At 59.1% G+C, this 20,140-nt stretch overlaps 1 protein-coding gene across 13 annotated transcripts in view; it reads left to right on the top strand.

The window, feature by feature from the left end:
• CACNA1C (calcium voltage-gated channel subunit alpha1 C) overlaps positions 1 to 20,140 on the top strand; it is a 521,192-nt gene that overhangs the window by 357,955 nt on the left and 143,097 nt on the right. For all 13 annotated transcript variants that reach the window (XM_067008446.1, XM_067008440.1, XM_067008436.1 and 10 more), the window contains exons 6-7: positions 5,241 to 5,399; positions 12,039 to 12,235. In XM_067008446.1, the coding sequence (XP_066864547.1) occupies positions 5,241 to 5,399; positions 12,039 to 12,235 (356 nt within the window). The remainder of the gene's footprint in view (positions 1 to 5,240; positions 5,400 to 12,038; positions 12,236 to 20,140) is intronic.

Here is a 20,140-nt window from a genome sequence, read left to right as displayed (position 1 = left end):
AGGCCCCCCGAGAGCAGAGGGGCCGGTGGGGCTGCAGCTGCGTGGGAAAGCGCTGCTGCGTCTGGCCCGGGGTCACCCCGTCTTTCCGGGTGTGAGGTTGCAGGGACTTCCCGTCCATCCGGGCTTCCTGGGTCCGCGGCACCCTCCTCGACGCCAGGACCCTCCTCGTTTGGGTCCCGTGGCTCCTCTCTCGACGGTGCAGGAGGGGCTCCACCTCCACCTTGCACTCGAGGACGGCCGGGCCGTCTTCGGGAGCGCCTTCCTCTGTGCTGCCCGAGTCGTTTTCTCGGAAAGTGACGTCGGCTTCCTCACAATTCACACAGAAGCGGTCGACTGGGTTCCCAAATCTTCCAGGTATTTCTTCTAAGAGGCGGAACAAAGCCCAGGGAAGCATGAGGCAGACAGACGGTGGGGGGCAGCCGGCCTTCTCCGTGGGGGGCACAAGCCCCTCTGCTGGACCCACCGCCGCCCACCCGGCCGGGTCCTCGTCACCTCATACTCGGCCTCCGGCTCACGTGTCACCGTCCCGAGGACGCCTTGCTCCGCCCCCGGGCCGCAGGGGGGCCTCCATGACACCCTGTCTCTTCCTCGAGAGCACTCAAGTGGTTTGAGATTCTGAACCGATTGCGGGGTTCTTTGATCCTTGTGTGGCCTCCTTTACAAGAAGGAGCACGTGACCCCGTGGAACACAGCTCAACAAATGACCGTGTGCGAGTGAAAATGCACGCATCGAGGCCGGTGGCCCGAGCGTCCACCTCCTGTTCTGGCCGGCTTAGCCCCCGTCGGTGAGAAGCTCGTACCCGCCACCATCCTGCCGAGCCCAGACTCACCCCCTCCAGCGATTCTCAGTATCACTCCCTTGTGGCTGTGACCAGGCCTCCTCGGTCACTTCTCAGGGCCTCCCTACCACTTGGCTGGAACCGTGGAGTCCGAATAATTGGGGCCTGAAATGTGCCTCCGTAGCCGCCGGCTAAGAAGCTCTAAGTCCACGCGGAATCTGAACAATGAGATCAGACAAAGTCCGCAAAGACCTCTGATTTGGGTCACCCTCCCGCTTTACACCAGGTGACTTGGAAGTTGAGTGCAAGCCCGGCTCTGCCTCAGACACACCTGCACACGCCGTTCAGCCCCACGAGTCTCAGTGTCCGCTTTTCTCGGGGTCCTGCTCATCGAGTCATTGCCACCCTCCTTCTTGCTTCTACCCCCGGGGCCCGAGCGGAGCAACCCATCACCAGGGCAGGGCTGGGCGAGATGCTCCTCGATGACACAGAAGAGCCTGCTCTGCCCTCAGCCGTGCATCCGTCATGAGCCAGCACCACCTGTAGCCAGCGTTTCCAGGCCAGTCTCAGCACTGCTGAAGGAAGACGCCAGGCCTGCTCTCCATAATTGATGGCTCCTCTCGATCTTCTAAGGGAAAGCACCATGATTTACGTACACAGACCCTCTAAGTCTCTCCTAACTTGGAATTCTCAAGCTGAGCACAGCAGGAGTGCAGACAGTGGTCCAGGCCTTACAGCAACGTGGAGGGAGAAGAGGAAAGGCCATGCGTGCCCGCCCAGCTTTTTCTCCGTCCTGCCCTGATCCCAGCATCTAGCGAAGCCGCTCCCCAGAGCCCCCTCTCCCTGGAAGACCTGGCAGCCGGGCTTCCCGGGCGGGAGGGTGTTTCATCCCCTAAGAGGAGGTCACCTGCACAAACTGCAAATGAGAGACCGGGTTTCCAGAACGACATCTTCCGGTGTTGTTCTCGCACGAGATACGCTGTCCTGTTGTCCCCTAAGAACACGTGTGTTTGTCTGGTCTCACGCCCTGAGGTAGGGCCCGGGACACAGACTCACCGCGGGTGTGGCCCTTAGTGACCTCGTGCCCACGGGACACCTTCCCGCAGCTGCTCTGCCAGGCTGGCCGGGACCCAGGGCTCCCGCGGGGACCCCGTCACCGGCCCGCCCGAGGAGAAGCCGTTGAGACGCAGGCCTCGAGAGCCCGTTGCGAGCGGGGGGCTGGAGAGGGGGCTCGGGCAGCGCCTGCTCACCCCAGCCTGGCTGCTGGGGCCGGCGGTGAGGGTGGCGGGCAGGGCCTCGGAGGCCGCGGGGCGCCCCCGGCAGCAGGATGAGCCCCCCGCCTGCCCCGCAGACGTCGTGACCGTGTACCGCTGCTTCACAGACGCGGATCGTGGAGGCCCAGAGCCCCAGGCCGGGGCCCACGGGAGGCGTTTAGCCCAGTCGTGCAGCCCCGGGCCTGGAGTCAGGCCTCGTGGCACCAAGCCCTGTGGCCACCCCTGCCAGCGACTGTGACGCCATGGGCGGGCCACTTAACCTCTCTAGAATGCGCGCTTCTCCTCTGTAAATACGGTTAATGGCAGTACCTACTCCCCAGCTGGTGCCGGGGGAATTGGGGTCGTGCACCTGCCCCCAGTAAGTCTCCATCACGCGTGGGTGAGGGCTGGGGGCTTCGGGGCCCCGAGGCTATCCACCCGCTGGCTGAATCCCCGCCAAGGCTCCTCCTGCAAGAGCTTCCCCGGGCGCTGCTCTCAGCCCTCCGCGGGTGGGGGGCTCACTACTCTTGGAGCTCCCTTCTCCACCTTAGGCCTGTCTCGCGGACCGCCTTTGTGTCGAACCTCAGTCTTCCTGCTCGGTCCTGGCTGCGCCCCGTGGTTCTGCGGAATCCTGCCAGCCCTTCTTGCCCAGAGCAGCAGGTTAAGTCCCGTGAGGGTCGTTGGCGGCCCCCTCCGCGCCTGGGCTCCTCCTCCTCCGCAAGTCTGTCCTTTCCCGACGACGCGCCCCGGTGTCTCCTGAAGATCCTTGAATGGAGTGGCCTCCTGAAGGCGGCCTGCACGCGGAGCCCCCGCCGCGTGCCGCGGGGCACAGACGAGAGGGCGTGAGGCCGGGGACAGCGTCCGCTGGGGGGACAGCCTGTGCTGACGTGGGGAGGCTCGGGGCCCGGTGGTGGCTGGAGAGCGGGGTGTGAGCCAGAGTCGGGGGCCGTCAGGCCGGATGAGGAGGCGGGGGACGGGGCATCGCAGGAGGACTTGCGTCAAGGGCACGACACTCCCTGCTGGAGCATCCCGAGAGCAGCGTGAACGCCAGAGGGCGGGGAGACCAGCGAACCGAGGAGCCGGGCCCGGGGGCCACAGCATCCAGAACATACCCCGAGGGGCTCACGGCGGTCCCCTCTGGGCGGCGGGATGACGGACGGGTTCTTCTTGTTCCCGCTCCCCTGTGTTTTCTAATTTCTCTATAAGAAGCAGTTCCCCTGTGTAATGAGCACGTATCATTTACCTAGTAAACGGTACTTATACTCGTCTAAAACACTTCAAAAGCACATTGGCAGGACCCGCTCACAGTGGGAGAGGGAGGAGCCTGGAGGCCCGGCTCTGGTCTCGGTGCTGAGCGGCGCGGTGAGGCCCCCGACCCCACGGGGATGGAGGGAGCAGGGCGTCCGTGGGCAATGCTGGCGGCCCCCAGCGCTGGACGGAAGCACGGGCTGCTTCGACCTCCTCTGGGCCTCCCCGCAGCCCGGCCTGCAGGCCCAGAAACTCGCCTGTCTGTTTGCAGAGCTGCCTCAGCGATAAAACGGCCAGAAGAGCCCAAGGTCCCCGCGTTCACAAAACTCAGCCTGACGCGGAAGGACGGGTGTAGACGTTTGAAAGCCACTTAACGAACATGTAATTCCAAAGGGAGACTCACGCTCCAAAGCAAAGGAACCGATTCTAAGAAGACGCGTAAGAAAGGCGACGTCTCCGCTCTGGGAGCCTGGGGAAGGGTCCCCGGGGGAGGGATGCCGCGGCTGTCGGCAGAAGGGAACGTTGCGGGGAATTACGGAAAAGCGTGCCAGGCCGAGGGAGCAGCGCCGACGGTGGCCCCGCGTCGAAGGGTGGCGTGTTTGAGTCTAAGAGAAACGCGGTTTGGCCAGGAGTCCAGAGAACGAGGGCCGGGGCGACAGGGTGGACCCACGCCCAGGGCCTTGCAGGGCAGGAGGAGGCCCCCCTGTTCTCTGCCACGTGGCACTGAAGGCCTGGCCGCGTTCCCCTCGTGGTCTGGGCGGCCGGCCGGGGACCGCCGTCTCCTCCCATGAGCAGCGCTTGGGGCGCTCGCCCCAGCAGACACCCCAAAAGTCGCCGTGCGGCTCGGTTGTCAGCCTTCTCCGTGGCTCCACACCCTTCACCCAATGTGTGTACAACCCGCTAATTAACGGAGTCATTTGGATCTGAAAGCATCTTGTTCTGCTGGGCGGTGGCACAGCCCACGCGTTATTAGTTCACAGGTGAAGTTATTCTAGCGCTTCTCTTATGTGGTGTCCTCTCCCCGGCTCAGCTTAGCGGCTGGGGCGCGTCCTCCGAATTAGACGTGTGCGCCCCACTCCTCCAGGTCACGAAGGCCCGGGGACCGCCTCGGGGCCTGGGGACAGGGTGACCAGCCTTCACTCACCGGCACCGCGGGCGGTGGGTGAGCAGGGGTGGCGTCCCCAGTGCGGGAGAGGTGGAAGGGTGTCTGTGGCTGGTGGGTGAGCGAGAGACACAAAAGGTGCCCCGCGGGGGGTGACTCAGAGGACGAGGTCCTGCTGTGCTGCGTCTGAGGCAGCCCCCCGCTGTGGGGAGGGGAGCCCGACCCTCCCCCACTTCCCTCCTGGGGCGTGGAGACAGCGCCCACCCGTTGACGGACGGCTTTCTGGGGCCTGGGGTAGACCTGGGGGCTTGCGGGTGGCCACCATTTACAATGACCGTGGGCAACATCTCCTTCGAACAAGGGACATTCTGGGCTGATATTTACGATTCCGCTTATAACTGAGGGGTCCGTCTCCCCAGAAGACAGTGGTGTAAGTCTGCAGACCCCCGGGGCGTGCAGACAAGACCCGCTGCGAAAGAATGTTTTTTATTCACCCTTTCCTTCCCCGGAAGGGATCTGGGTACTTGAAAAACAATTTACTGTGGTAATAGATGCAAACCAAAATGTGCCATTTAACCACTTTTAAGGGCACGGTTCAGCGGCGCGAAGCCAACGTCACCGCCATCCGTCTCTAGGACCGTTTCCATCTTCCCCAACTGAAGGGCCCTTAGAAGGACAGCATCTGCCTGTCCGTCCGTCTGGAGGTGGCTTCCAGGGAGGTTTGGGGTCAGGCCCCCCCGGATCGGGCCCCCCCGGGGTGTCGCTCTGACCGTGTGGCCTGGCGCCTCGGTTTCCTCACCGGAGGCTGGGGCGCGAGCGCCGTCGGCGGGGGGCACAGAGCCAGCTTTGCCGTTGCAGGCCTCCAGGTGGTTCTGAACTCCATCATCAAGGCCATGGTGCCCCTGCTACACATCGCCCTGCTTGTGCTCTTCGTCATCATCATCTACGCCATCATCGGGCTGGAGCTCTTCATGGGGAAGATGCACAAGACCTGCTACAACCAGGAGGGCGTCGCAGGTAAGGGGGGCACCGGCCACCCACGGCCGGCTGGGGAGGCCCCGCCGTCCAGCGCCTGTGTGTCCACGGCCAGGAGAGGCAAAAATGGTATTTTTTTTTTCTCTCGGTTCTAATTTTTGTTTCTACTAAAAGGAGTCTCTGTTAAAATAGCTAAACACAAGCTTTGTCCGGCACCGCTAAGCACCCTTTAAACGAGGCGCCAACACTGAATGTTTTAAGGGTCGGAGCTAACCTGGGGACGGTATGTCTCTGCCCGTTGTCCCCCGTGTAGCTTGTCACCAAAGTGCCCTCGAGGGGAGGCCTCGCCCTCAGCTGGTGGCTCTCCCATCACAGCCCTGGGTCCTCTGTCTCAGTGTCTCCGGTCTAGGAGGGGAGGACGGCCAGCAGGAAAACTCCTTTTCCTCCAGGAGGTGTGTCTGTACCTCAGGCATCCGCCGGCCCGTCCTCTCTGAGACCCTCTCTCTGCGTCCCTCCCATAAATCAGCTCATTCAACGAGCCGTGCTGCTTGCTGAGCTCTCGCCGGTAGGACTGTACTTTGGGCTTGACGGACGTGCAACAAACTGCTGTCTTCAGCTACTGAAGTCTCAGCTGGACCTTTTTTTTTTTTTTTTTTCTGGGGTACGCGGGCCTCTCACTGTCGTGGCCTCTCCCGTTGCGGAGCACAGGCTCCGGACGCGCAGGCTCAGCGGCCACGGCTCACAGGCCCAGCCGCTCCGCGACATGCGGGATCCTCCCGGACCGGGGCACGAACCCGCGTCCCCCGCATCAGCAGGCGGATTCTCAACCACTGCGCCACCAGGGAAGCCCCTCTCAGCTGGACCTTTAAGAAAACGTTTAAACAGAGATCGACATGGCTTTTAAACAAAGCAGTTGAACACACAAACTTGTTTAAGAAAAAATACCCCCGAAAGGGGTTATAGCCGTGTTCGATTTATGTGACTGTTTTTCAAACAACACGATCTTTCATCTTCGTTTCTGGCGCCTTAGGGCAGAAAGGGGAGCATCTGTCTGAAGCTGAAAGACCTTCTCCCCCCTCTCGTCCCAGCTTCACAGCCCTGCTCGGCACAGGCAGCCAATTAAACCTGACCCCCCACCCCGGGGGTGGGAGCAGCGTCCATACAAGAGGGAGTGAAGCGGGTTGATCACATTCAGAAACCCCAGTGGATCCCCTGATCTGAGTGATCTGGACGAACTGGCCGGGTGTTTGCATGTGGCCACAGTCGAAACAAAAACCCAGGACTATAAACCTATAGTCACAGACTCACGCAATTGTTTTTACTTCTTTGATGGCAAGTCTAAGAGGAGACCATCTTTTCACTGTAGGGAGAATTTCTTGGGTCATATGACATACAATAAACTGTCACGTTAAAAAAAGAAACTGTTTTAAAACGGAAGGAATTAGATCTTGACTTTAGTTAAAATTCTGAGATTTCCAGGCTTGCTTAAAGAAATGCCCAATAATGCAATGAATAATATTCTCCCCTTTAATTCAGATCCTTCCTTTCATTGGGCTCCATCTGTAGCTGCCCTGAAACAATAAATATATGTTAGTTGTGTGGCTTCCTTAGAGCTCATTCTAAGACCTGCTTCAGAGCCACCGTAGAACGTCTAAAATTTATGCCGTTGTACTGAAATGGCCAACGACCCGTTTGACCCAGACCCCTCAGGCCGGTGCGGGGCTGCCGGGTCCGAAGGGCCCCATCAGCCGGGCGGTGGGCGGTGCGGCGGCTCTCACCTGTGCACCGAGGTGTGGTGGGGAGATGCGGTGAGACTCTGCTCTGAGCAGCCGCGCCTCCACGCCTCTGTCCTCGCTGAGTGGGAGAGCTGCTCCCACACCGCCCCTGGTCTCTGCCATCGACGGGGAAGCAGTCAAAGTGGCTTTTCCGCGGTCGGCGGGATCGTACGGGGGCTGTGCCCGCACCGCCTGGAAGTCTCTGACTTTGTGGTCCTGCCTTCAGTGGCCTCAAACGGCCAGAAAACAGTGGGCGTGATGGACAGGGTGATGGGCTCCTCTGTGCCGGACGGGGTGGCAGGAGGAAAGGCTGCCGCAGGCCTGCGGAGACCTTCCGCGGCCTCCGTGCTCTCAAGAAACGGAGCAGAGCTGGCCTGGCGGAGCGGATGGCCAATCTGAGGACACACCGCTGTCCCCCCCTGAGGGTATAAGCAGACCAGGAGATGCGCCTAAGACACCTCCTGCTCCCTCCCAGAAAAAGCCCGGGTTATTTATGTGATGGGTTGACCTCCCTCCGCCCCGCCCCCCCACCAGGGTCGGAAGACAGTTGGCCCCCATCGTGGAAACACCATCAGCCCGGGGAACCAGGGTGCCTGAGGTCAGACCCCGGGGACGCGCTCCCGAGAGAGGAGCCCCGTCAGCCCCGCCGGGAAGGGACCTCTCTGCGCGTGGAGCCGGCCTCCCGCGGGAAGGATGCCCCGGACACGCTGCAGAGGCCATTCCTCCCAGCACCCTGCACTCAGGCACCCGCTCACTGCCTGCACCTGAACCGCATCTGATGGCCGTCCAGGGACCATCTCGTGTCATGGGGGCCCCTTCCATCTTCACACTGATCGACGCTGACAAAGGGGGACGTGTACGGGAATCCGGACGCGTTCAGCACAGCCGGAGAGTAGAGGACCAGCAGCCTGCGATCTTTGAAACCATTCCCCGTGCATTGTGGAGACATTTGCATCACCTTTGGAAAGGGTGTCTTTTTTTAATTTTAGACTTTGGAGTGAATTCCTATATTTTTCTGCAAATGTAGATTCTGCAAAAGCGCTTGAGAGTCCTGGTCTTGGTTTTTTTATGGAATGTACATCAGATTACTTTTACACTTTGGGATTATTTTGTGAACTTGTAGATTTCAGGGTACCTTGGCTTTTGAGCTGTGCTTCCTATCAGATCCATACCGGAAAGCACCGGAGCCGCCGGAGTACCACTGTTCTGCTTCCAGGCTGCCCCTTCCAGCCCCTGCAGACGTGGCCTCAGGAGAAGGGATCCCCCCCTCCCCTGGAGGCGTCCGCAAGGCGCCTTCCTTGTTCCTCAGCAGACACGTCACCATATGTCCGTCCTTTTTGTCTCTGGTTGTGCGGTCTGTTTGACTGCAGCCCGAGCCGGGTCACTCTGCACAGCTCTCCCCGGCACAATAGTTACCCTGAGACTGGCAGAGAATCGGTTGGCTGGAACCCAGAAGTGAAATCACTTTCAGTCTATTCGTTCCTTGAAGTGGGGCCCCGAAAGAGTACTTGGTTTTGTCTTTGGTGATTTCTTCTCCGAAGCCCTCGCTGGCGCTCTCCCAGATTTCGTGCTCTTGTTGGGTATTAACTGAACCTCCAAAATCTCTCCTCATCTGTGCCTCCATTCTTTTGCCACAGACTTTCCAGAATGACCCCACCTCTCTTCATTTCTGTTTTAAAATGGTGGGGGGGGGGCCGTATAGCTTCAGCTCTTTCTCCAACTTCGTGTTCCCATTTTCCTCTCTGGGAGCTCATGGCTCTGCTGAGAATCCAACACATCTTCACGTTCGAGCTGATTTCCCCTCACCCTCGAGTGCGTGTCGCCGGGACCCACTGACTTGTGTGTGCTCACGTTTTGCAGGTGTTCCCTTTAGTGCTTTTTATAGATACCTATTTTTACCAGCTACTTATTGCTCCTTAATTGTTCTCAAATCTTTTTTTTTATTGTTGTTCAAGACAGATTTTAAACTAGCAGAGTGGCACTTGATCCTGTAGACCATCTTTCTGAATCTCATCCTCTCTTTCATTAATGAGATCACGTCTCCTGGACGCCGTTTCCTTTTCAACATATATTTGTAAAGCCCCCAAATGTGTTTTCCTTCCTTGAGGACACTCAGGACTCCCTTTGGCAGCCTTCACCTTCTTCCGCATTTCTGCCTGTTTTCAGGAGTTGAGAGGCAGGGAAAGCTATCAGATTAGCAGTCATAGTGCGAAGATCAGCAGCACCTTTACTGCACTAGAAAAAGCCAGACCGGAGAAAAAGACACACAAGTTTCCCTCTGTTTTGTTCACCTTCTCTTTTGTCGCGTCTTTCATCATCCCACAGCACTTTGGTCACAGTGACTGAACACATCATTCTAGAAGGCGGGTCACTAGGCAAGTGGGACCCAACAGAATTTATGGTCTCTTTGGTTCCTGGCTTCCCAGTCCACCTACTCTCGATGTTTAGGTCCTTGTTATCCACTTTCTTATGTATTCCTTAGGTCTGAGATTCACTTTTCAGGTTCCATCCTTTTATAGCCTCCCATTACTTAATCTCACATCCCAATCTCCAGAGATTTCAAAATGTCAGAAGTCACAGAAAACTATGACTGGAGTTCCGTTACGTGAATGGAGGCCTCCTGGGGGTTAGACCCCAGGGTAGGAAACGACGGGGACACTGTCGTCCCCCGTACAGTTCAGGGACCAGGGAGTGCCTTGGTCATCACACAGGCACACAACCTGAAGCACCAGGCCAGGAACAAGCCAGAAGCCGAGCTGCTCTCAGTGCCCGCGCCCCCGGAAGCAGGCCAGCTGTCCATCGGCGGACAAGCAGTTAAACGCACAGTAATACGTACGGCCGTGCAAAAGAACAGACCTCGAAACACGATGCTACGTGAAAAAAGCCACCTCGCGTGTGATTCTGTCGATATGAGCTTCCTAGGCAGGCAGATCTGTAGACAGACAGCAGGTGTGACTGCCAGGGCTGGATGGGAGGAGGGCCTCCGGAATCTGGGGCAACGGAAGCGTTTCCAAATGCGTTGTGGCAGTGGCTGGAGAACTCTATAAATTTGCTAAAAATAACTGAGCTGTCCGTGTTCACTGATGAATTGTACGGCATGTAAATTATATTTCGGTGAAGCTGTTGAAAAGAGAGAGGGGGGACTTCCCTGGTGGCGCAGTGGTTAAGAATCCGCCTGCCAGTGCAGGGGACACGGGTTCGAGCCCTGGTCCGGGAAGATCCCACATTCCGCGGAGCAACTAAGCCCGTGCGCCACGACTACTGAGCCTGCGCTCTAGAGCCCACGAGCCACAACTACTGAGCCCGCGCGCCTAGAGCCTGTGCTCCACAACAAGAGAAGCCACCGCAATGAGAAGCCCACGCACCGCAACAAAGAGTAGCCCCCGCTCACCACAACTAGAGAAAGCCCGCGTGCAGCAACGAAGACCCAACGCAGCCAAAAATAAATAAATAAAATAAATTTATTTTTTAAAAAAAAGAAAAGAGAGAGAAGGGGGAAAGCTGAGAGGACACAAGTCAGCATGTGTCTCCAACCACTCATCTCAGTCCACCTCCCTAAGAGTCACCCCTTAGTTAAGGATTAACATGCCTCTGCTATCTTCCTCCTGAACAGCTGCAATTTGAAGCCACAAACTGAGAAACAGCCCAGCAACCCAGAGTCTCTGTACGGAGGTCCTCGCCCCATGATTGCTTGGGTACATTTGAAACCAGAGAGGACCCCGGTGGCCTGGAATCCCCAAACGAGGGATGACAAAGAAATTCTCTCTCTGGGGGCACATCGTCACTGAAGTCGGAGGCAGTCATCTGTGTGTTAGCACTAAGGTCCATTCTGTTTACTACTGTTTCTTCCTACAAGCATAAGACCATGTCCTTAATTTCACAAACTTCAGTGAATTCCACATCGTTACCTCCCGCAGCTGTGGGACCAGGACGCGCAGTATTTTACCAACATGGAGATTCTTAACTCAGCCAAGTCTTAGTTCAATTTACCAATGACCTCTGCACGACAAGTATCTTAACTCTCTGATTTCCCAGCAGCTGTTCCTGGCCCGGGCACAGCCTGCGGCCGTTCCTTGAAAAAGCCGAGAGTGCTCCGTACCTGGGAGGCGTCCTCCCCGCCACCCGCGCCACTCCGTCCTGATTAGAGGTCAAGACAGGCCTTCTCTTCTGAAAGGTCCTAGTGCTGGAGAGAAGGGCGGTCCGCAAGTTTGCACGCAACGTGCACAAAACACCGCGGTGGCGTTTGTGCTCAGGGGCTGCGATAGAGCTCTGCAGTAGGCACTTTTCCCACCGTCAGAATTTATTTTCCTTCCTTCATCAAGAAGGCGTCCACTGTAAAGTGACGTGCACCCCTGGTAAAGCATCATGTAATATGTCACGGACCCATGCGGAGTCAGAAAATATCACTGGGCGGGATCTCTGGCCGATTACGTGAAGGAACCTTCCAGTCAACAATGCCCTCGCCCTCAACTCTGGCATCCCAGCGGAAGTCTCTACAGATACTCAACCACCAAAAAAAGAAGACGAGGACTCACTGCCACGTTCCAGGGTGTTTTACGCTCAGAGTGGTTGCGTCATAGCTATTTTTTCATTGCCCATTTGACAGCCAGCAGCCCTCCTGTCTTTGAAATCAATGACCGATGTTAGCAAACAGTTTTACCACAGTTAGCCGAAAGCACTGACCTTCTAAGCTGATGACCACACAAAACGAACACCTAGTGCCTCTGTGTCGTCCGCTTCGTGTTCGGGGCATTGATGTAACTGTGTTCTGCATTGTTGCCGCTGGGGCCGTTTGCTGGCCCACCGGCCTCGCCCATCACTTTTCTCTCTAACTTCTCTCTTCTTTCTCTGCCCGCCCCTCTCCCGCCACCCCCTGCTTCCTTCTCTTCTCGCCCGGCCAATGGAGATGTCCCAGCAGAAGACGACCCCTCGCCCTGTGCCCTGGAGACGGGCCACGGGCGGCAGTGCCAGAACGGCACGGTGTGCAAGCCAGGCTGGGATGGGCCCAAGCACGGCATCACCAACTTCGACAACTTTGCGTTCGCCATGCTCACCGTGTTCCAGTGCATCACCATGGAGGGCTGGACCGACGTCCTCTACTGGGTACGTGCTGGGAACGGGCGGGGGCAGGGAGCCCGCAGACTGCCGGCTTCTCCTCGGCGTCCACCTTCTCTGTCTTCCCGTGATGTGGTCACACCATACCGGGGCGGAACGGCCGAAGAGGGCCTTTGATTTCTTCCAGGTCTTGCCTGAGAAACAAAGCCTGAGGCTCTCACCCTCGTGACTCTCTCTCTGCCCACCAGCCCAAGACAAGCGTCACCTTTCGTTTGTCCTCCGTAGTGAGAAACGCGGGCACGCAGCCCCGTGGGGACACAGCCGACCCTGACCCAAGGGTCCTCAGCTCCTGCTCCCTTGTAGGGCTCCTTCTTTTCCCCTCCGTGTCCTGCCTCTGACCCCAAAAGGGAGCTGAAGGGCACAGAGTTCAATTTCTAGGGCTAAAGAGAAAGCTCAGGCCTGGTCTTCTAAGAGGAAACCATTTTTATTGAATCGTGTAGCATCATGGCATGCTATCATGTTTTTATTTCTCGTGTTAATCTTACCCCGTTATATCAGAATAGTCTATCGGACAAATGCGTTGCCGTCCTTTTCACTGCTGACAAAACGCTCCGCTGGTTATGCGATGCTTATTCAGAAATGCCACTTCTCGAGTGCCAGCCAATCAGCAGTAAATCTCCTTTCACCTTAAAAATGCTCTTTTTATTATCCAGCAGCCAACACTACTTTGCCAGATTTTGAAGTGCCAGATTTTCATACAGCCTGCCCCATACGCAAACACATCAGACTTGATCTTTCTCCATTCTGGCAGAGTCAAGTCCACTGTTTGTAAAAAGTCCAGAAAATGTATTTCTTTGTAGTATCTCCTGCTTCCACGTGAGAACTGGCTTGCTAGAGCCCCGTGCTGTGCTCCAGCATTTGGGTGGAAAATGCTTGTTGCCAGGCTTGAAAATACCATCGCACCCAGAGTTTTGCAAATAGATGGATTTGGCCGTCCTGAAAACGGTCTAAGAGGCTGTCTGGGAGGGAGAGGGGTGTGGATGCCTTCCCAGCAAGCTGAGCTGCCAGACTGGTTAGAACTAGTGCCAGGAGAGGTATGGACCTCCTCCCGGACCAGGAGGAGGAGTCCTGGAACGGCTCGGAGATGCTTTGCGCGTTCTGGGCTTTGTAGCTTCTAAATTGTTTTTCAACAGTGCAAAAGCCCTCTTCCCCCAGTTTCTGGGGTAGAGTCGGCAGGCTGAGACCCAGCGCTGCTGTGAAAACGTGTGCATCTCTGTGCAGGACCAGCTGAAACTTGCCCTCGTGCCTTGAACCCCGCAGACAGTATTGAGCGTTCCTTGCTTGCTGGGGGCGCCCAGGTCCTCGGGACCCAGAGCACAGTAACGTCCAGCTCAGTGTACGCAAGCTGACTGGACCTAAGCTGAACAGCGGCAGTGCCGCTAGAGCCCCATAGAGTGGCCGCGCTGTGACGCTTTCAAAAAAGGCCAGGTGTCTAATCACTCCTCCCTCAAGCTGAGGTGGAACGCTGGAACCCATCTCCCCGGCTCTTCCTCAACAAGAACTTGGTTCTGAATAACTTGTGAGACAGAGGGCGTTGAGCTCACTCTACCTGCGCAAATTTAATTTCGTTTACTAAAGCAGATCGAATTCAAAAGCGGCCCTAACGGGTCCTTCTATCTCGGGTGGGTCCCTCTGGGCAGCCAAGGACAGAGACGTCCTTCTGCAAAGGGGCAGCACAGGACACAGGACTGTGTGGAACTGGGCTTTGGAGCCTCGTCACGTGAGCTTCAAACCCGCGCCTCAGGTTGCTATGGAAACGCCTCCCATAGCATCCAACCGAGGGCAGGGTGGCAGTGGGCGGGCGGGCGGGTGTGGGGTTAGGGGAATAGGTATAATTTACTTTGCTGATGCCCCTGATGTATTTTGGGGATCCTCCTTCATCCATCCCTCCCTCCCTCCCTCTCCCCCCACCAGCCAGATGTGGCCCGAGGCGGTGCTGTCACGGTGACAGCCAGCATGGGTTGCGTGGCAACCAGCAGTTTCCAGCAGCTGTGCTGTGCTTTTCCCCTGCGGGTGGTGGGTGGGTGAGGAGCTTGGGCCGGGAGTAGGGAGTGTCTGAGGCGGGGGACAGTCCCAGGCCCATGGGACAGCCTCGCCCTGACCTTCCCTAAATGGCCGAGCTGCGTGTGCGTGTGTGTATGTGTGGGCACACACGTGTTCACGCATGTGTACCTACGCGCGCACACGCGCGCGCACACACACACACACACACCCCGACACCAAAACGGAGCATCCTGGCGGGTGTTCTCGAGGAAAGCCCCTCCCAGCCCAAAGCGCCTGCCTGCATACTGTTCTGCTGGCTGTCACTTCTCTCGCCTCTCCTCCTCCTTCGTTCTTCCTTCCTCGCCTTCAGGATTTCTCCTCCAAAGCCCCAGACTCTCACACGTCCACGTGCTTTCGTGTAAAACACGGAACTTTCTAAGCGGGGAGGGGCCCACGCTGCCCCCACCCCCAGCCGTGGGACCCTACGCCGAGAGTCCGGCCCCAGCACCTGCGCCTGCAGAAGCTCCCGGGAGATTCCAGCTAGAGCTCAGCTCCCCTGCAGCCTGACGTTCCCAATCGCACGGTGCTGCTTTGGTGCCACCGGCCTGACCCTGGCTAGGGCGACGGCTTCTGTGGGGGGTGGGGCCAGGGTCCTCCGCTCGGAGGAACGCGTTCCCCCCACCCCGGGTCCTGGGGGCAGGTCTGCAGGACGTGGGGACGGGTAGCCACGGCCCCAGGTGTCGCAGAGACTGGACCCGCCGGCCGGGTGGGCATCCCCGGGGGGCTGACAGGCCACTGGGGCACCGAAGCGCTGCAGCTGGCTCGGGGTGGCCTTGAGCCTGAATCCATCGGCCCGTCCCACGCCCCCGACTTGGAAGGGTTCGTGCACGGCCGGCACGCGCGAGCCCGGCGGTGGTGCTCGGGCGATTCCTCTCAGCTGTTCACTCCGCCCGCCGGGACGGGCTCCCGGGCAGCCCCTGCGCTTGCCCTCCCCGCGGCCCGTTCCAGGAGTCTGCGGGGGACGGGGCGGGGGCACACGGGGACGGGGAGCCCAAGCCAGAGCTGGGCCTTGGGGGTGGGAGTTCCTCGGGAAATGGCTGCTTAAGCCAAAGCCTGGGGGCTTCCCTGGTGGCGCAGTGGTTGAGAATCCGCCTGCCGATGCAGGGGACGCGGGTTCGTGCCCCGGTCCGGGAGGATCCCACGTGCCGCGGAGCGGCTGGGCCCGTGAGCCGTGGCCGCTGAGCCCTCGCGTCCGGAGCCTGTGCTCCGCAACGTGAGAGGCCACAGCAGTGAGAGGGCTGTGTACCGCAAAAAAAAAAAGCCAAAGCCTGTCCACTCACTATCAGAATGTCCACACCTCTTAACAATAGCGGGGAAAGCGATGGAGTGAAAGGTGTGGGCTGCCTCTGGGAGCAGGTGTGAGAGAGGGAAGCCCCGTCGGACCGTCTCCCGCGGATGCCACGTCTCCAGGTCTCCTCTCCGGTGTGTTTTGCCCCACCCGGTGGCGCGTCACTCCAGGCTGCTTTCTTGCGAGTTTGGCGCTCGGGTTTCCTGAACCGAGACACTCTGTAGGTTCTCAGATGTGGCCCAAGAGCTGGAGTCCCTGTGAAATCTGAGCGCCCTCTCCACGTGTAGTCAGGTCCCAGCAGCACGTGCTAGGGTCCGCTCACCGCTGGCTTTCTACCCGCCTCGGCTGGCCCCTGCTCGTGGGGACAGCAGCGTGGCCCTGACCCGGGGGGAGGGCTCCCGGGGAGGGCGGCCGGCAAGGGGGCTCCTGCGGGGGGTCAGGCACCCAGTGCTTTAGGGATCTCGGGGCCTCACCACCTGTCCGTCAGGAGGATTCTGTGGCCTCTGCCCACGACGCCCTCTGACCTGGGGCCCCTGGGACGCTGCACCCTGTGGGGCACGGGACAGCCCTCTGGCCTGCGTCCTGGGGCCGCCGCCTCCACCGGCGCCCGGGCCCCCGCTTTCGTCTCCCCAGTTGGTTTTTCTCCATGACCAGCCCTCCCGCCCGTTTTTAAAAATTAGAAATTCAGCTTAAGACTAAGATTAGAAAGAATACTTCATGAGAAATCATATAAAGGAAAGATGCGTCTTCTGTCGCACCTGCCTTAGTTTTGGTCCGGCGGGAGACCTGGGGAGTGAAAGTCTATAAGGTTTCAAGTTGGCACAAGTGGGTCGTCAGCTCCGCACTCACCCGTGTGGGAGGACATTCCTTGTAAACACACGCGTGCACACACGTTCCCACGTACTCACCACGGCCACCGATCTCTGGTCTCGGTGCAGCTGAAATATCCCTGGTTTATGACGGAGGTCTTTTGCATCCAAGGAGAGATTCAGGCGTTTTACCCTATTTTCTCCCCCCTCCATCTGCACCTGTTTTCACTACAAATACGGGAAATGAGCCTCTGAAGGCATCTAGCGAGCAGAGCTGGCGGGGCTGAGTTCTACTGATGACCTAATAGCCATTCGAAATGAAAAGCTGAGGAAAAATCCTCCCGTAACCCAAAGACAGCATCCTCGGCTCTTCAGTGGGGATCAGGTAGAGAAGGGGTCAGGTCTCCTCAGGACCCTCTGGTCCCGAACCCTGAATCTGCCCGAGTTAGAGCGTTACCACTTAGCACCCACAGCACTTTATACGGAGGATCTGTCACCTAAACACTAAACCCGTGGTTTATAAACATATGAAGAAGGGGACTTTGCATCTCTCAAAGCTGTTATTTATTTACTTATTAGGTTTCATTTTATTCATTTCACTGGCCTTCGGCAAGTCCTTTTTCCTCAGTAATTCAAAATTGAACATTTAGTGAGCATTTACAAGGTCCCCAGGCCCGCGCAGAAACGTGGGTCCCGTGCAGGGCTCGGCGAGAGCAGGGAGAGCTTGTCAGAGGAGATGGGGTGTCGCTGGACTTGAGCTGCGTGGGGGGCAGGAGAGAAAGAAAAGCCAGCTTTATACCACTTTGCAGCCTGGAGAGCACTGTGCTTCGGGCTCCTAACAGACCCGAGAATCAGCCCGGCCACCCAGTGGTCTCACCAAGTGCCAGAGGCCCACCCGGGACAAGAGCGTCAGGTCACAGGCGTCCACGGGGCCTCCACTCCTTGCGGGGTCCCGGCCGAGTCCGGGAGGAGCTGGTTCGTTGGCCTCCTTGGTGGTGGGCCTGCTGGCGTCGCCCACAAGACCCGGGCCTTCCTGCTGCCGCAAGCAGGGGCGGGAGGTGTCGGGCGAGACTGTTTGCCAACCTGCTGCTCCCCCTGGGACGTGTCGGCGGACCCTGCGTCCCGCAGACAAGGTGACAAAGGTCAGGGCTTCATTCGGCCGTCGCCCAGGGCACCGGCTTTCCGGACAGAGCAGACCTTGCCCCCTGACCACAGTCCCGTAACATGCCGTGACTTCTGTGGGCCGCACCTCCTGCCTTTGACAGCAGGTGACAGCCTCCCGCGGCCCTCAAACCGCTCAGCCTCTGGGGACCCGCAGTGCCCAGATCTTAGAGGGGGAAGCGCCAGACGTGAAAGCTCCCGGGAAGCGGCTGGGATGGAGGGAGACCTCGGGGCAATGGGGCCGGAGCCATCGTTCCTCCTGAATTTTCTTCTCGGGGAAACATGTATGTGGGATTTGGAGGTTCGAGGCTGTGGTTCCCTCTAGGAATTAGATGTGGGGGGAGAGTAGGGCGTGTGTTCCAGCGAAGGCTGGGTCACCCTGTGAGGTCCCGGCCCTGGGGCCGAGGGGCTGCAGGTGGCAGGCCCTGGGGTGCCTCTCTGCACCCCTTCCCTGTAGGGGCCTGAGAAACGTCTGGCTTCGGTGCTCCCAGAAGACCTGTCCTTTTTCACCTCTAAATAACGGTGTCAGCAATCTGGGTCATTTTTTTAAAATTTGCCTTTATTGATGCTTCTCTTCTTAATAGCTCCATTCGGGCTGATTGAAGCCATCCATCTCCCTGCTCTGGCGCTGCCCTACTTCAGAGCTGCCTGCCCATGCACTGGTGCCCAGGCTGCCTGGAGCAGAGGCCCAGAGCAAACGGGGTCGTGGAGGGAGGTACAAGGCAGGGCCGGCAGGCCCAGAGGCCCCTCTGGCTGCTCATGGGCCGCAGGGCAGGGGGCCTAGGACCCCCAGGAGCTCACTCACCTCTCGTCTGTCCTCCACCCACCACCCTGCACCTGCAGACCCCCACGTTGACCCTCGGAGAGACCAGCCCGCAATCTCAGAGGAGACCAAAGAGTTGGACAAGGATAGGTGGAGGCCACGCGTCCCCTGGACGTGACCCTGGCTCTTCATGGGGTGTCTGCAGGTCCTGAGGTTATCTAGGGGTCTCAAGGTTACCACGAGGCTGGCTGTGGGGTGGGTAAGCGGGGGTCAGGAGGTCTGTAGCTCCATCCATTTGAGGTCCTAGTGCTGCTGGACGCCTCACCCCTTGCCTGTGGCCCAGAGGAAAGGACACTCAAACTAAATAGGGGCCCGGGAAGCCTCCGAGGCTCATGGGTTCCTTGAGTCATCAGAGATGTGTGGCCTGGAGGACTGCATTTTCCACGAGCTTAAATGTTCACAAAATGTAGGGCACGGGGAACCAGCCAGGGGACATCCCCCCCCAAGGAGGCTGCTGAGGCACCAGCCCTCCCTCCCCATCCCCATCCGCCCGGCTCTGGGGGCCGTTTCGCAAGGGTGGCCCTTGGCCCTGGGAGCGAGCCCGTCTCGGGATGGCCCTGTGTGGGTTCCTCGGCAGCCTTGGACCAGGAAGGAGGCTCCCGGCTCCCACAACGGGGCGGCCTCTGACTCCACGGATCTCGGGGCCCTGCCCTCCTCTCGCCGTTGTGCTGGGAGCTTCACGCGGCCGGCACCGTCCCAACACTTGCCAGTTCCTGGAACCCCTTCCTGTTGTAGGACCACGCGGCCGCAGGCGGCCTCACTGCCCCTACCCCCCTCCCCCCAGTGGCACCCCCGGGCCGCCTGATCCGGCCTCACCGGCCTCTGCAGCCTCTCCTGGAGGCCCATGGCTGTGCACACGCACCCCTGCAGCCGCATTCGCCCCCCGACGTCCACTGACCTGTCCCCCTACAGCAAGGGCCTCCTGTGGGTAGCGGGGCCGGCACAGAGGGGGCCCGTCCATCCACCCGGCCGGCCTCACTGAGCCCCCGCCTTATACGAGGCCCTGTTCTGGGCACTTGGGGGCACAGGCTACACCCAGCGCCCGTTCTCATGCTACTCGCACCCCAGCACGGAGGACAAACGATGCACAGTCGTGAGTAGATTATACACTTGGAAAGTGTACGTGCTGCGTGGAAAACAGCGGCCGCGTGGCGGCGAGGGTGTCCACACAGACTCGCGTGACGCCGGATTGAATTGTGACCTGGGAAAGTCGCGTGTTGGGAACCTTTTCCTTCCGTGGCTCAAAGCGGCGACCCCAAGGGCGGGACAGAGCTGTGCTCTCTGCCCCGTGGTCACGTTGGGGAGCTGCCTCCAGTGAGACACCGTAAGCCCGGGTAAACGAGAGCAGATTGGGAAAGAACGCGCCGGGGCAGCCCCGAAAACCAGCCAGTGCTTCTCGGAGCACACAGGCCGCCCCGTGGACCCGGGCGCAGGGAACCGCAGCCTCTGTCGTGCCGTTGCCCCGGAGGCTGGGGGCCGTGGACCTGCGGTTCTCAAAGCTCGGCTCGCGTCAGACTCACCGCAGGGCTGGCGAGAGGGTGGTCGCCGGGCGCCCCCACTGTGGACGTCGGGCCCACAGTGTGCAGTTCCAAACTCGTCCCCAGGCCCCCCGGCGAGGCCAGGGACGACACCTTGAGAACCACGGGTGCAGGTCGTTCGGGGAGCCCTGTGCACTTAGGGATTTGGGAACTCGGGGGCGCCGACCTCCCACGGGGCTCCACGGTGCTGTGAGCTGCAGGCGCAGGAGCTGTTCCCCGAGTCCCACCTGA

Source organism: Kogia breviceps, chromosome 12 (assembly GCF_026419965.1).
Source record: "Kogia breviceps isolate mKogBre1 chromosome 12, mKogBre1 haplotype 1, whole genome shotgun sequence".
NCBI lineage: Eukaryota > Metazoa > Chordata > Mammalia > Artiodactyla > Physeteridae > Kogia > Kogia breviceps.
The sequence above is the reverse complement of the archived record's forward strand: the minus strand, read 5'-3'. Positions and strand labels throughout refer to the sequence as shown.